Source organism: Acartia tonsa, chromosome 14 (assembly GCF_053477335.1).
Source record: "Acartia tonsa isolate MP-2025a chromosome 14, ASM5347733v1, whole genome shotgun sequence".
NCBI lineage: Eukaryota > Metazoa > Arthropoda > Copepoda > Calanoida > Acartiidae > Acartia > Acartia tonsa.
Window position 1 is genome coordinate 725,533 of NC_137273.1, and position 17,688 is coordinate 743,220.

Genomic DNA, 17,688 nt, shown 5'->3' on the forward strand with positions numbered 1-17,688 from the left:
CTTCTACCTTAATACAAATTATATAAAGTAAAATATTTAAAAGTTTAAAAAACATCAAATAATGTAAAAAGTAAAAAAAAAAATATTGATAAAATTTTCTTGGAGGAAGAATGATTTCAAATCCCTGTTTTTTTAAGGTTCGTGTGTGTGTGTGTTAAAATTGCGTACATCAGGGTTTTTATATTTTCCAGAATTAACCAATGATCTTTGTACAGAAAATAAACTTTAAGACGTATTATTTACCCTAGTCAAAACTATTGGTGCACTTTTACGCAAATTATTTCTACGCTTTTTAAAAATTGAATTAAAGAGTATATAATCTAAAATAATAAACATTTAAATTATCATTTAAGATGCGTGCCATTGTAATAGTCAATCAAACTTAAGCAAAATAGTAAAAAAAAAGTCTTGTAAAGGGCTAAAATAAACCGTTTGTCGTCAATCTCATTTATCATATGTTCAATTGAAACAGAAAATTGCAAAATCTACTTAAGGATTTTTTTGAATTTTTAAATTTGGCATAGATATTCTAAAAGTATGAAATGGCACCTTTCATATAAGCTCATATCATATCGAACCTATATTCGCCCTTTAAACTTTCATTCTCTTTTTTTTCAGTTCTAAGCTGATGGCTCAGTGTTAACAGAGAATCAGGATAATCATTGATCCTTGTGTTAATGATAAAGATGCTATTGCCCTCACTCAGACTAGACGACGGAGCACAGTAAAGAAACCGAATCTATTTTTATGTAGTAATTGTAAATAATTATCAATTTTATATTTTTGTAATATTTTTGTGATTTTATTTTATAAACTGATTAAAAACCAATAAAATACGTAATAATAAATAAAGAATTATCCTATTTATCTTATTTTAGTAGTTCTAGGTTTTTTACCTAAAATTCTTTATAATATCCTAATTATAGAATGGCAACGCTATTATAAAGTATAGACATTAAACTTAATGAACCAATGAATCAAAATTCAATAAAAGTCCCCAAAGTTGTTGAAAACGTTATTACAAAACTTTGGAGACTAGTGTGATCAACAGTCCAATGTCCCCTCCCTCCCTGGCATAAAGGCAATAAAGACCCTAGAATTATCCTATTTATCTTATTTTAGTAGTTCCAGGTTTTTATCCAAAATTCTTTATAATATTCTAATTATAGAATGGCAACGCTATTATAAAGATTAGACATTCAACTTAATGAACCAACTGATCAAAATTCAATAAAAGTTCCCAAAGTTGTTAAGTCAACACAAAGAAAACGTTATTACAAAACTTTTGGGACTAGTATAATAAACAGCCCAATGTCCCCTCCCTCACTCGCTAGCACCACTGCCGTGATTGGGGCAATAAAGATCCTAGAATTTTCCTATTTATCTTATTATAGTAGTTCTAGGTTTTAACCCAAAATTCTTTATAATATTCTAATTATAGAATGACAGCGCTATTAGGTATAAAGTTTAGACATTCAACATAATGAACAAACAAATCAAAATTCAATAAAAGTCCCCAAAGTTGTTAAGTCAACACAAAGAAAACGCTATTACAAAACTTTGGGGACTAGTGTAATAAACAGTCCAATGTCCCCTCCCTCCCCGACTAGCACCACCACTGCCGTGATTGAGGCAATAAAGATCCTAGAATTATCCTATTTATCTTATTTTAGTAGTATCCAGGTTTTAACCCAAAATTCTTTATAATATTCTAATTATAGAATAGCAACTCTATTATAAAGTATAGAAATTCACCTTAATGAACCAACCAATCAAAATTCAATAAAAGTCCCCAAAGTTGTTAAGTCAACGCAAAGAAAACGATATTACAAAACTTTGGGGACTAGTGTATTAAACAGCACATTGTCCCCTCCCTCCCTCGCTACCACCACTGCCGTGATTGGGGCAATAAAGATCCTAGAATTTATCTTATTTTAGTAGTTCTAGGTTTTAACCAATTTCTTTTTAATATTCTAATTATAGAATGGCAACGCTATTATAAAGTATAGACATTCACCTTGCTTAATGAACCAACCAACCAAAGTTATTAAGTCAACACATAGAAAACGATATTATAAAACTTTAGGGACTAGTGTAATAAACATTCCAATGTCGCCTCCCTCCATGGCTAGCACCACTGCCGTGATTGATGGGTCAATAAAGATCCTAGAATTATCCTATTTATCTTATTTTAGTAGTTCTAAGGTTTTAACCTAAAATTCTTTAGAATATTCTGATTATAGAATGGCAGCGCTATTATAAAGTTTAGACTTTCAACTTAATGAACCCACCAACCAAAGTTATTAAGTCAACACAAAGAAAACGTTATCACAAAACTTTGAGGACTAGTGTAATAAACACACCATTGTCCCCTCCCTCCTTGGCTATTACTACCACTCCGTGATTGAGGCAATAAAGATCCTAGAATTATCCTATTTATCTTATTTTTAGTAGTTCTAGGTTTTTTACCCAAAATTCTTTATAATATTCTAATTATAGAATGGCCGCGCTATTATAAAGTTTAGACATTCAACTTAATGAACCAACCAATCAAAATTCAATGAAAGTCCCCAAAGGTGATGATCCAATGAATAAAAAAAGTTGTAGTTCTAGGTTTTTAGCCAATTTCTTTTTCTTTCCGCTTTCTAATAAGGACAAATTACTGGACAAATTGTCTCAAAAACCAGCCATGTGACGTCATGAAAATGAGGGAGATAATTTAAGAAGTGGGAAAGAAAACCCCTAAAAAAGGGATGGAAAATCCCTCATTTTTATGACGTCACATGGTTGATTTTTTGAGACACTTTGTCCAGTTACAATAACGCAGGTTAACTATAACATAAGTATTATGGTACGTTCGTAGGGATAAGACAATGGACGATGAATCAAAATGCATCACCAATTATGATAAAAATAACTTCAGTATGGCAAAAAATTGTTGGTTGAAAAGTTTGGACACTGCTAATTTGAAACTAACAAAGCAAAGTACCCAATTTTTTTTATTCAACTAATAAGAAAACGAGGATAAAACTTTGGGTACCAGCATTAATTTCAGTCCAATATTCTCTACCCCTCTGAGAATTATTGTTTTTGTCCGTCTATAGAATTATTCGCAAAACCAATTTTGATTTTTTTCTTTCAAAATTTGCTAATTTAAATAACGCAATAATGTTGTAAAAAAAACTAATTGAAATTTGTTGCGAATTATTAAAATATGTGGAAGGACAATTATCATCTACATAATAATACAAAGTAGAACGATGTCTGTATGTCTGTCTGTTTGTTTGTACAGAAGGATCTTGCTAACCACTAAACCGATCAGGTTCTACTTAACAGGGTAGCTTCTTATATGTTCTGGGAAAGTTTTTATCTATTTTGGGGGTTGGTACCACCACCCTCCCAAGAGAAATCGCAAAAAAACGACAATCTTAAAAATATTCGTGGAGACTTGAACGCAACATAGAAATTTTTTTCTAAAATTTTATATTTGAAATAACAAAAAAAAACATTTAAAGTGCCACTAGAGTCCTCTAGGGGCATAGCCGCTAGTATTGTATAAAGTAGCTGGATGTATGTGTGTGTTCGATAAGATCTCGTAAATATTCACAGGAATATCATGTGTCAGTACAGGGCAGGTTTAAGCCAATCTGGCACAAAAGGGGGGAGGGGGAAAAGAATGACAACTTTTGTGGAAAAATACACCCCAAAGTTTTTATGCGTATAAATTTTTGGGGGAGGTTACCTCAAGAGAAATAACCCTTAAAAAAACCTAGCTTCCTCAAAATAAGTAGCCGGAACATTAGGCTGTTTATTTGTTTGATTAGCCATAGTTTCTTAGGGTTTGGACCTAAGACTCCTGGAGTATGTTGAGACACTTTTGTATAGCCACCAGGGCCAGCTTAAGCTCCACGTTCAAGTATGACTTGACACGCTGTCTCGTGAGAGCTCCTCGTTATTACCTCACCCTCGCCGGTTTTGAGTATGGCAGGTGTCCCACCGTAATGAATGGCACTCTCCTCAGAGGAGCCTGGGATTAAGGGATGTGTTGGTATTATACACTTGATTATTAAGCATCCAAACTACCTAACAATCTCCCTTCCAACGCAACTGTGGGAGGTTGCGTGAATACACATTAGAGAATTCGAGACAACATGTTGTGATTGCAACATGCATGGGTTTGAACTCGAATTTTTATCACCGTAACTCAGTGCAGTACCACAGAGCTACGGCGCCCCCAGGCTGTTTATTACACTAGTATAGTTCCCAAAGTTTTATAAGACTGTTTTCTTATTCGTTGGCTCAACAATTTTTGAGACTTTTGGTTCATTAAGTTTAGTATCCAATCGTTTCAACCACTATTTGTAATCTACAGAAGGAGTATTTTTTTGGATGTACATCAATTTATCTGCCATTGTGTTATCCCTTTAGATCCCTGTGGAAGCAATAGCTAGTGGCAAAATTGATGTATCGTGCATAGAGTCAAAGTTTTGGTATAAAAGTTATTTTGAAAAGATCTTATGCTTTAGATTTTAAAGAATCTATTATTTTAGAGTTCTTAAGGGATAAGACAATGGATGATTAAGCGATATTACCCTCAATTATGACAAACAAATTAACCCTTCTGTAGGTTGGTACTATTTAAAAGTTTGGACTTTTTAGTTAAAAAAAAGCAAAAATTAAATTATGGTTATATAACTTTGGGCACCAGTATAATTTACAGTCCAATGTCCCATCCCTCCTTGGGTAGAATTTATGTTTAAGGGATCTTGAGAGATAAGACTAGGGATGTTAAGTTATATTCTCCCCAATTATGAAAAACAAAACTACACCTTCTATAGAATAATATTATTGGTTAAAAAGTTTAGACTTTCTAGTTTGGAACAAACCAATCAAAATTCAATAGAAGTTTCTGCTACATGGAATAAGATATATGGTTATAAAACTTTAATGTTTGAAGTTTGAAGTTTTTTAGCTAGTAGCAAATATTGAGATAGGACGCGGAGGCTAGGTACACTTTCGGAAACTAAAATTCAGTACATCGTATAATTACATTCCAGTGTCCCCTCCCTCCCTAATAAGTTTCAATTTTTCAGTGATCTTAAGGGATTAACAAAATTACCCTTTAGGTGACTATTTATATGAATTATTGGTGGAAAAGTTTGTACACTACTAGATTATATTCTCTATTACTTTTTTTACTTTTTAAGCTAGCAATCCATGTAAACACAGACAATTTAAAAAAAAAAAACCAGTTCTTCATTTTAATATCCATGGAAAGCTCTCTATGATACTATACGATATATTACTATTTTGCGCTATTTTAAAAATACTACTTTTTATGCATTAACTTTGGCTGTATAGGTATTTTAGTATTACGCAATAATTAGACTAATACGATGCTTTCCAAAAAATGGACATTTTTTATGAAAAACAAAATAGTGTAAATTGAAACAAGTTCAGCTATTCGATGGCTTAAAAACTTTAAATCTATTATTGGTTAATTGTATTTGGGGGTATATTTTATCGTCCATTGCCCACCCCCCCTTTAAGGTTTAAAAATGTTTTGTAGGGGGACATTATTCTATAGGTAAATTTTCTTAGGGGGTGGGGGTGCTAGTTGTTATATATACAGACAAACAGACATCCTGTTACTTTTAAATATTTCTTTATCTGAATAATTATCCCTATATTTTTTTTTCGCCTAAAAGTAATTTGCATCAATTACATGTGCAAGACAAGAAAAAAACTCAATTTTAATTTTTCTAAAATCTCATCTCAAATTACTTATGTAGGTGATCTATAGACAAAACCATTGCGTGAAAATTTTATTTATTTTTTTTTGGGGGGGGGGGGGAATGAATAATGTAAAGTTTTTCAAAAACTTTGGGGGCACACACGGTAGTATAAAATATGTATTTTTTTGGAATGAATTTTTTTTTTTAGGGTAAGAACCTATTTATTTCCTCCCCCATTGAAACTTAACAAGATACTATATAGTATTCCATTTTAAAGTAATGGTATGCATTGGGGGGAGTGAAAAACCATTGCCCCCCCCCCCCCCTGAAACGTAAGATACTATTTAGTATTCTATTTCTATTTGAAAGTAACAGAGTTTATGTAGCATAAAATGAATGGAAAAAAATATATTTTCCCTTTTATTTCTTTGCTTTTTAATAGCAGAAATCTAAAGGGATAAGACAATGGCCGACTCATTGATGTACATCCCCAATGTTAATACACAAAATTACAATTTCTGTAGATTACAATTAGGACACTCAAGTTAATGAACCAAGCAATCAAAATTCATTAAGCGTCCTCAATGTTGTTAAGCCAACGCATAAGAAAATGTTTTATAAAACTTTGGGGACTTGTGTAATAAACAGTACATTGTTCCCTCTCTCTCTGATAAGGAATATATTATGTAACAAGGATGACAACATCCATAAAAGCGAAGCTCTGAAACGGTAGGACAAACGAACGAGTGTCAGAACTGAAATGTAGAAATGTCGAATCAAAATTGTAAGTGAATTTGTTGAAAAACTGCTTAAAAACAGGATAATGTTTAAGGACATACTTACATTTTTAGGACATGATTATATAGATGCTTCGCTTATAAAATTGTACGTTGTTGTCCTTGGAATCAGTAGTCAAAAAATCAGATCAATCGGATAATTATATTTGATAAAAATTTGTTGTTAAAAAAGTTAAAAATCAACATGTTTTAAATCGTACCTAACTTCTACAGGAATCACCATGCAAAGTTTGAAATCGATAAAATAATTCTAACATGCCTAAATTTACGAAAAAAGCTATCCGTTCCAGACGGACGGACCGACCCTAATTATAGAATAGCTTTGCGTTTATAAAGGCATGGAGGGAGGAGACATTGGACTGTAAGTTACATCAATACCCAAAATTTTATTCGCTAGCTTAAAATTTTTGGTTACCTATATTAAATTTTTAATTAGTTCCAAATTCGAAGTTTTCTAACTATTTAACCAATAATTTAGTTCTAAATAATGAAAAAATTTTGTTTATCATCATTGGAGTTTCATAATAGTTATTTCTCGTACGTATTATAAACGGCTTTCCGCGGATATAGAATGTAAAATTATGAGATTAAAACTTTTTTTTTAGCACCGAGGTGCCGAAGGCACCGGCTAAAAAAACTGGTTTTAATCTTATGATTGTACATATTTAAATTCGTAGAAAGCTGGATATGATACGATGCTAGACATAGTTTTTTTCGTATGGATGAGAACCGGTTCCTATCCACCGGATTCGAATGAATACGAGAAATATTTTTATCCTTGTTTTTATTTTGAATAAAATTATGATGCCAATAAAAGCCTTTTTCCTAGACAATTTAGACATTTATATTTTAGTAGCAAAGCTGCTTTATAATTCACTTTGCCTGTCCGTCTATCCGTCCTTCAGTCAGTCAGTCCGTAACCCAATTTATGGGGAAAATGTATTTCTTTCAGCTGCTATTAAAAATAGAAAGCTAAAATTTGCAGTGAATATTTCTTTGTTTTTATATTGTTTTTGTCCGGTTGTCGTTCGGATGCTTGAAAAGACTATTTTAAAGGGTTTCGTGATTTTCTTGGTTATTTTAAAAGACGAAGCAATTATCTACATCTATGTACATACCTAATAATGTTACACAAAATTACATATTCTTTAGATTACAATTAGTGGTTCAAACGTTTGGACACTCATCTTAAGTAAATTTCCCCAGAATTAATTAGCCAACGAATAAGAAAAAGTTGGGGACTGGTGTAATAAACAACCAAATCTCCTTTCCTCATTTGTACGCCCAACTGTAAAGGATAGCTGTAATCGAAAATCCATGGTTGCTAGAATTGTCCTATCGTTTTAATACGTTGTAAGAATTTTGCATAGTATGGAAATTGTAGCAACTCTATAATCATTACAAGATAGTCCCGTGCGTACAATTAAACATATACTTGTTTAGCTTATTAAATTCTTGATTTTGAAATGAAGATTCCTAGAATGATTGGGAAGTATATAGCTCGACCAACATAAAGAAGTACAGCTTCTAAAAAGTGGATATAGAATATACATGGATATTATGACAGGGGGAAAATTGTCATCATTTTAGGTTGCCAACATGGACCTCATTTATTTGTCAGTTCGTTCATCCTGTAGGAGGGGAGGGTAAGGGGTTATTTATGGGGGGGGGGGGCGTTATTTTAGCCCGCTGCGAGTTTCTCTTTACAAGAGAACATGATAATCTGGTGTAACATCCAAGTAATAATATATCCAATCCATTTTAAAAAATCTCCAAATTTAGAAAAAGAAAAAAAATATATAAATTGACAATCAAAAATTGTAATCAAAAGTTGAATTAAAATTCAAATGAAAATCACATTGCAATATTTTACTTAATATTTTTTTCAGCAAAACCATTCTAAAATTTACATTATACAGAAAATAACAAGATGTCTGAGTGTCTGTTTTTAGCGAAGGATCTTGCTAACCGCTGGTCCAATATGGTTTTCATTTATACCTACATTCTAGAAGAGAAAAAGTGAGCCCCTAAAATTATTTCTTTTCAAATCTAAAATTTAAATTGTATGGTCGACTTTCCCCACCCTCCCCAAGTTATTAATTTTTTTTAGAAAGTATAGCATCGAACTTACCGAAATTATTTATCCTTGTTCGAGAAATGAGAAACAAAATGAAAACAAGATAGATAAAAAAACCATGATTTCAGGGATAGGACAACTAAACTAAATTATTCTTTCCCTGCAATGCATAATTTACCCATAAGTTCATGAAAGAGGGGGAAAGAAAGGGTGTAGATTAGTTATTTATGATTTAGTATGGATGAGAACCAGTTCTAATCCAGGGGATATTAATTGGTTTAATTTGATAAAAATGTGGAGTATATTTTTGTAAAAGATATTTACGACGTATGGACAATCACAATAAGTATTATAAGAAGCGCAGCTTCTTTGTAATTGACCTATAATTAACCAGGAATAAGGTATAACCAACAAGCGAAATATATCTGAATTAATATTTGCGGGGCAGAAATACAGGTCTTACATTCTACGATGTGTTGACCCCCAACGACAGATGAAATTACGTATAGGTTTCGTGATTTTTTTCCCCAAATTAACTTCATTGTTTTTATAAGCTGCTATACTAAAAGAAAGATGCGACCAAAAAATGAGGTTTATGTTAGCACCCTAAATAGACGAGAAATATGAGAATTAAGAGTATTCTTATTTTTAGGGAAGAACCAGGGATAACAAGAAAAGTGAGAGAGAGAGAGAGAGAGAGAGAGAGAGAGAGAGAGAGAGAGAGAGAGAGAGAGAGAGAGAGAGAGAGAGAGAGAGAGAGAGAGAGAGAGAGAGAGAGAGAGAGAGAGAGAGAGAGAACAAATAGAAAGTAATAGAAAGAAGTAATAGAAAGTTTGTCTGTGCGTTTGTTGCTTAAAATCTTTAGAATTAATTAAATAAATACCTGTAAGATTGGTAAATAAAAAGAGAGATAGAAAAATAGAAAGAGAGAGAGAGAGAGAGAAAGAGAGAGAGAGAGAGAGAGAGAGAGAGAGAGAGAGAGAGAGAGAGAGAGAGAGAGAGAGAGAGAGAGAGAGAGAGAGAGAGAGAGAGAGAGAGAGAGAGAGAGAGAGAGAGAGAGAGAGAGAGAGAGAGAGAGAGAGAGAGAGAGAGAGAGAGAGAGAGAGAGAGAGAGAGAGAGAGAGGGGGGGGGAGAGAGAGTACTAAATCCATCCCCCTAATTAAAAAAAAAAAATAAGTAGGGGGGGGGGGGGTATTTCAAGTAAGATTAGGTTATAAGAGAATAATTAGTTTTTATAATACTTATTTTCAGGGAAGAACCAGGGATAACAAGAAAAGTGAGATACTGTTTGAGAGAGAGAGAGAGAGAGAGAGAGAGAGAGAGAGAGAGAGAGAGAGAGAGAGAGAGAGAGAGAGAGAGTGTGAGAGAGAGAGAGTGAGTGAGAGAGAGAGAGAGAGAGAGAATAATTAGTTTTTATAATACTTATTTTCAGGGAAGAACAAGGGATAACAAGGAAAGTGAGATACTGTTTGAGAGAGAGAGAGAGAGAGAGAGAGAGAGAGAGAGAGAGAGAGAGAGAGAGAGAGAGAGAGAGAGTGTGAGAGAGAGAGAGTGAGTGAGAGAGAGAGAGAGAGAGAGAATAATTAGTTTTTATAATACTTATTTTCAGGGAAGAACCAGGGATAACAAGAAAAGTGAGATACTGTTTGAGAGAGAGAGAGAGAGAGAGAGAGAGAGAGAGAGAGAGAGAGAGAGAGAGAGAGAAAGAAAGAGAGAATAATTAGTTATTATTCTTATTTTCAGGGAAGAACCGGGGATAACAAGAAAAGTGAGATACTGTTTGAAGCCGTTCAATGTTCAAGTCAATCAGAACACACGGGTAAGAACCCCCCCCTCTCCCCCCCCACCACCTCTCCAAAAAATAATCAGAAAACTACCTGAATCTGAAAAGACCTTTTTAGTCTACTAGAAAATTATTTTCTGCTACTTGGCTGTATTAATATACCCACACCATATACACCATACAGTTATCTAACCCCTTCGCCTTCTAGTTTTTTACTCTAATTTAATACATTTATATATGTTGCTTTCTCTCAAAGTGCCTAGCAAGCAAAGAACCCCCAACCCCAAGTAAAACGAATAGAAACTAAGGGGAGGGATTGTTTTTCTCCTTTACCTATCCATGCGGGGCTACCTATTACCCAATATAAACTATCCATACTGACCAAAAGTAATGAACAAAAAAAACTAAAATCTGCACCTTCATTTTATTTTTTTTCAAGAATTAGTCAAAATGTTAACAGAAAATCGTAATGTCGATAATATGTCAGATATGGATACTTTTTATTAATTCCATTGACTAATTAAACTGGTTCTCAAAGTTTTAGAGGATCTCTAAATATAGCCGTTTGCGATCTAGATTAAAGAGAAGAGGTCTTGTTTAGAGATTTTAAGGGATAAGGCAATTAATGATAAATTTATATAATCCCGATGGTTAACAAAATTACATCGTACATAGATTAAAATTATTGTATTAAAAGTTTGATCACTTCTAGTTTGAAAGCAACCAACGAAGTCAACGTACCCAACGAATAAGATTGGTTTTAAACTTTTAATACCTGTTTAATTTTAAGTCCAATATTCCCTCCCTTCGTGGGTAAAATGAGGAAGAATTAATATATGATGATAAAAAGTGTATAGTCCCTTTCGTGGCAACGCACCTTAAGGGGCGATTCTTCGTATTTTTCACAGTAGCTTTTCTCCTATTTCTAGCCCCTTCGGGGGGCATTAACCCTTCGGGATCAATTGCCTAACCCTGTGGGGCAATCACCTAACCGAATATAACTAAACCTAAAATAACCTATAAAAAGCCATTTTAAAAATACGACGATCGCCCCTCAAGGGGCGTTACCAGGAAAGGGACTCTTCCCGATAAAAATAGTAAAACTTTTTTCATTAACATAATGCTGTTACACTTTTCCAGAAGGCTACATAAATCATTTTATTTATTCGCGGATTTTCTATAATTATAGCATATTCGTCTGTACCTCTTTTATGCTAACCCATTTACAATTAGAACATTTTAAAAATAAGACAATAACCCTTTGAAGGATTCGCTTTCTAATCAGCAAGAAAGGAGACATTGGACTGTAAATTATACTGGTGCCCAAAGTTTTATTTTAATCATTGGCTCAACAACTTTGGGTACTTTTGTATTAGATGGTTCCAAACCATTACTGTCTAAACTTTCAAACCAATGACTTTCATCTACATAGGGGATAATTTTGTTTATCATCATTAGGGATGTACCTCAATTTATCATCCATTGTTATATCTCTATAATTATTGGTCGAAACGTTTGGACACTGCCAGTTCTGAAATAACCAATCAAAACTTTGGGTACCACTGTAATTTACAGACCAATGTCCCCTCCCTCCCTGGTATAAGAATAGTTTTTTTTCTAGATCAATAGTTCTTATAATAACATCAATATTTGATTTATCTTTTAGTATTATCTTATCCAGAGAGGGAGGGGACTTTGAGCTGTTTTATTACCCTAGTCCCCAAAGTTTTATAATAACGTTTTCTTATACGTAAAGGCTTATCAACTTTGGGGACTTTTATTGAATTTTTGATTACGTTTAGTGTCCAAACATTTCAACCACTAATTGTAATCTACAGAAGGGTGAGTATTATGTATCATCATTGGAAATATAGATTAATTTATCAGCAATTGTCTTATCCCTTTAGATCCATGATTCTTTAAACACTTCATTTGAAATGGAATTAGGATTATAAAAAAGCAGAGATTAGACAATGGATGATAAATGGATGTATTAAATACCCCAAATTATTAGAAACAAAATTACCCAGTCAATAGATTAAAATTAGTGGTGGAAAAGTTTGAGAATACATTTTTTACCTATGGACAGGGTTAGGGCACCTCAAGTAAAGGCCCCCGCAGGGTTAAAACCCCTCACAGGGCTAGGCATAAAGAAAAAGCGCTACCCCCCTTTATTTTTCAATTATTTCCAAAATAAGGAGGTGGGTTATCTACTAAAAAAGTAGCGGGACAAAGTGTCTCAAATATCAGCCATGTGACGTCATAAAAATAAGCGATTATCCATATCTTTGTTACGGGTTTTCTTTTCCACTTCTCCTCTCATCGAGTCATCTCCCTCATTTTTATGACGTCACATGGCTGATTTTTGAGACAGTTTGTCCCGCTACGTTAAAAACTTCTTACTTCAACTTCGAAGCAACTGTGCCTAATATAAAGTTTTTATTTATATTGCCTAACAAGAAAACTTTTGCATTCACTCATCATAAGATAAGAACTAACTTTTATCTATCCTACATGATGATAAACATTATTACCCCTTCTGCATATTTAAACTATTGGTTAAAGAGTTTAGACACCATTAGTTTGGAACCTAGTAATAAAAATTAAATTTAAAAAGTACTCAAAGTTTTTAGCAAATGAATAAGATAACGTGGTTATAAAACTTTGGGTACCAGTGAAATATAAAGTCCATTGTCCCCTCTCTCTCTGAAAGTTTGGCATTCTCTCATGAGAAGATAGGGACTAACTTTTATCTATCCTACATGATGATAAACAAAATTACCCCTTCTGAAAATGAAAGTTATTGGTTAAAGAGTTTAGACACAAACAAATAAAAATTAAATTTAAGTGCCCAAAGTTTTTAAGCAAATGAATAAGATAATGTGGTTATAAAACTTTGAGCACCAGTGAAATATAAAGTCCATTGTCCCCTCTCTCTCTGAAAGTTTAGCATTCTCTCCTGAAAATTAAAATTAGTGGTTGAAACGTTTGAACACTCTATTTGATAAACCAACCAATCATAATGTACTAAAGTCCCCAAAGTTGTTAAGCAAATAAATAAGATAGCGTGGTTATAAAACTTTGGGTACCAGCGAAATATAAAGTCCTTTGACCCTCCGCTTTCCATTAGTTTTGAACCAACCAATAAAATTAAAAGTGCCCAAAATTTTGAGCAAATTAATTACATAATGTGGTCATATTACTTTGGGTACCAGTGTAATTTGAAGCCCAAAATCACCTTTCTCAGAGGGATGAAGGAAGCGTAACAAGGGGGGTGCATGATGTGTAAGGGGTGAAAGTTAAAGGGGTGTTAAAAATGTAGAGATTTCTAAATGCGGATTTTAAAAAGTTCAGGGAATAAAGGGGTGCGAATGGGAGTTAAACGTATCAAAAATTAATTTTTCGTAAGAGGGCCAAAGACCAAAGTGTCTTATAAATCATCATGTGACGTCATAAAAATGAGGGAGATGAGAGAAGAAATGGGAAAGAAAGCCCCTAATAAAGAGATTGATAATCCCTCATTTTTATGACGTCACATGCTGATTTTTTATGCGTAATTATAAGGATGCTCTTCATATATCATCATTTCAAGTTTGAAATAGATAAGAAAATTCGAACAAGCCTAAATCAACGATTAAAGCTACCCATTATTGAAGGACAGACTGACCCAAATTGTAGCAAAGCTTCGATTTTTAAAAACAGTAAAAAGTTTTCTGAAAGTTTTGATAAAACTTCTGTTATAATTTAATTTGATAATTCTACATATTCTACTTTTCGTGCAAATTGCAGGGATCTAAAGGGATAAGACAATGGCGGATAAATTGATGTACAATCCCCAATAATGATTACCCCTTCTGGGGATTAAAATAATTGGTTGAATTGTTTGAATACCCAACTTAATTAACCAACCAATCAAAATTCAATTTCCCAAAGTTGTTAAGCCAACGAATAAGAAAACGCTATTATAAAACTTTGGGGACTAGGGTAATAAACAGCCCATTGTCCCCTCTCTCTCTGACATATTCTACTTTTTGTTCCAATGGATATACCATTACTTGGATGTTGCACCAGATTTTCAAAAATGACGTTTGCCTCCCATCTACCCTTTTTACCCCACAGCTTCGCCTCCTACTGAATAAACAAACTGAGCAATAAATTAGTTCCAAGTTAGCAACCTAAATGGACGACAATTTTACCCCTGTCATAATATCCACGTATATTCTACATCCATTTTTGTGCATTTGGGTCCAAGAATGGAGGGAGATGACAATGGAAGATAGATTAATCTTCTCTAAACTCTGTATATAAGCATTTGGGTGGTTTTCTTCAAAGTTCCAAGTCGAGCAAACAAACCCCCCATCCTCTCAATTTTGAAATTAATATATAATAAGGAGAGATAGTTTTTTGTTTGATTGTTTTTAATTTTACATTAGGTCAGGTTAAGTTGGGTTATAGTGGGTACAAGTTAGCCCTGAGGCATAGCATAGGGAAAAGATTCAATAATTTAAAAAAGGGGTAGGGGGTTTCTGTGCTCCCAAGGTAGTTGTAAAAGTAATAGTTGTAAATAGAGGAAAGGGATTAATAATCTTTGGCTTCCATTGTCCTTTCCCTCTAATATATTTTTGAAAAGATTACTTTATCTATAATTTTCTTATCCCCTAATCCCTGGATATTTGCAGTTGCATACCTTTTCTAGTATGGCTACGAAACCGATTAATATCCGCTGGATTAGAACCGATCCTGAGCCATACTGGAAAATCATTTATCGTATCGCATTAAAGGCAATTTTCCACGAATATCAAATAAAAAATTTAATACCAGTTTTGTTGACCTGGACCGTCTGCCAACAAAACTCAAAAATTTCAATATCCGCTGAAAGCTATAATACGATGCGACAAATAGTGATTCCCTCATTTACTTTTTAACTTTGCATGTGTTAACTTTGAATGGCGAAGCTACTCTATATGCATTTATTGATTCATAATACCTTTTCGTCCTACGTGCCTGATTCGTTGATTTTTTGACGATTTATTGTGCTACATAATGACTGATATTGAAAACTTGTTAGTATTTAAATTTACACCTTATTTAGATTAAAATTATAGGTTTTGAAGTTTAGACACTGATAGTTAGAACCAACCAATCATAGACATAATAGAAGTTCCAAAAGTTGAAGCCTTAACTAGTTTTAAAAGTTTGGGTACCAGAATATGTCACCCCCCTCCCAAATATTTAACTGTGTTATATTTTAGATTTTGGACCAGAAAAACGATGATTTTGTGAACGTTAATGTGAGCTCGACACAAAAACAAATACAGGTCAAATTTGTATTTTTAAACAGTAGGATGTTTGTCTGTGCGTTTGTTGCTTAAAATCTCTAGAATTAAATAAATGAAAAACTGTAAGAAAGTAAATAAAGAGAGAGAGAGAGAGAAAGTTAGAAAGAGAAGGAGAAATGGAGAGATAGAGAAAGCAGAAGCATCTTATAGTGCCTATTAAAAAAAGACGTTATACGATACAAATGACCAATGATAAACTAGTGTACATTGTAATGACTAATGGTAAATTGTATACTGGCCTATTATTGGTCATTTGTGGTGTTTGACGTCCTTTTTAATTAGGCATTATAAAATCACTATGTACAAATTTCCAACATTATTATTTTTGTTTAGCTCGGAGCAGAGGAACTGAAAAAGATACAATATCATCTGGATTTTGTGCTAAGAAAAATACAGAGAATTTCAAAGGTAGATTAGATAGATAGATATATAGAGCAGATATATATATAGATAGATAAATAGAGAGGGAAAAATACAATATCACCTGGATTTTGTGCTCAGAAAAATACAGAGAATTTCGAAGGTACATTGGATTCAAACCGGTTGTTATCCGTGACGAAAAAGCATGTCTTTTAATAAAAAGAATTATTTAGGGTAGTAAAGTATTTCTGAATGCTTGATTAATTAGATATAAAACCATACAAAATATATTTTAATTAAATTCTGTTTTAGTGTATTTATTGTTCAAATTTTGAGTTCAAAAATTGGCTGGGGTGTAGTTTTAATTATTTTGCTTTTGGTAATACCATATTCAAATACTGCAGCTCTTAATGGAATGGGTGGGGGATAAGGGGTCCCTCCACATTTAATTTCAGTAAAAAAAAATTTGAGGGGGGGGTGTGGTGCATTTTTTGGAAGAATAGAAGTACCCAACCAGTTAAAAGTAACAAATATTTCCCTAGCCTTAGCGAGGTACTAAGCTACAGATAGATAAACAAACAGAGAGACTTCCTGTTACTTGAGCATTGTGTTTCTTTTTTTATCTATCTATCTATCTATCTATCTATCTATCTATCTATCTATCTATCTATCTATCTATCTACCTATCTATCTATCTATCTATCTATCTATCTAGAGTTTAATATGGAGCACCTATATTGGCAGATCATTTGTGGATAGAATTCAAATCAATACAAACAGGCAAACAAATTAGAAATAATATTCAGCATGTGACAGACAAACAGACAGACAAACAGACAGACAAACAGACAGACAAACAGGCAGACAAATAGACAGACAAACAGACAGACAAACAGACAGACGAACAGACAGATAGACAAACAGACAGACAAACAGACAGACAAACAGACAGACCAACAGACAGACAAACAGACATTTGTGGATAGAATTCAAATCAATACAAACAGGCAAACAAATTATTTATGATATTCAACAACAGACAGACAAACAGACAGACAAACAGATAGACAAACAGACAGACAAACAGACGGACAAATAGGCGTACAAACAGACAGACAAACAGAACTTTTGTGGATATAATTCAAATCAATAAAAACAGGCAAACAAATTATTTAACATCAGACATATAAACAGACAGACAGCATACTTGAAGAGCGAAATATCCGTATTTTGTCATTTATAAAGTACTAGCGGCTGCACCCCTAGGGTATTTGTATTCAAAACATTAAGGAGGGGGCAGAAAAAAAAGCCTTATAACATCCCTATTAAATATTAAAAAATAGCCTAAAACCATGCCAGTATATATATATATGAAGCTTCCTTAAAAAGAAGATCTAAATCAGTTAAGTGGGTATTAAAAGCTTAATCTTAAGACAAATGTTTTATTTTTTTTTTTAATAAGCATGACAATATCCATAAGTGTGAGATACAAACGCAACAGAAAAGCATTATTAAGGAGTATAATAACTTTGGTTTAGAATTAAATATTTAAATAGAACTTACATACCCTTTGAAAGTTATTTACATTATACATAA

At 33.1% G+C, this 17,688-nt stretch overlaps 1 protein-coding gene across 1 annotated transcript in view; it reads left to right on the top strand.

The window, feature by feature from the left end:
• Positions 1-17,688, top strand: part of LOC145306347 (uncharacterized) — an 87,000-nt gene that overhangs the window by 13,014 nt on the left and 56,298 nt on the right. Inside the window, exons 2-5 of the mRNA XM_080148436.1 lie at positions 10,354-10,429; positions 15,646-15,711; positions 16,066-16,140; positions 16,808-16,872. Coding sequence (XP_080004562.1) covers positions 10,354-10,429; positions 15,646-15,711; positions 16,066-16,140; positions 16,808-16,872 — 282 coding nt within the window. The remainder of the gene's footprint in view (positions 1-10,353; positions 10,430-15,645; positions 15,712-16,065; positions 16,141-16,807; positions 16,873-17,688) is intronic.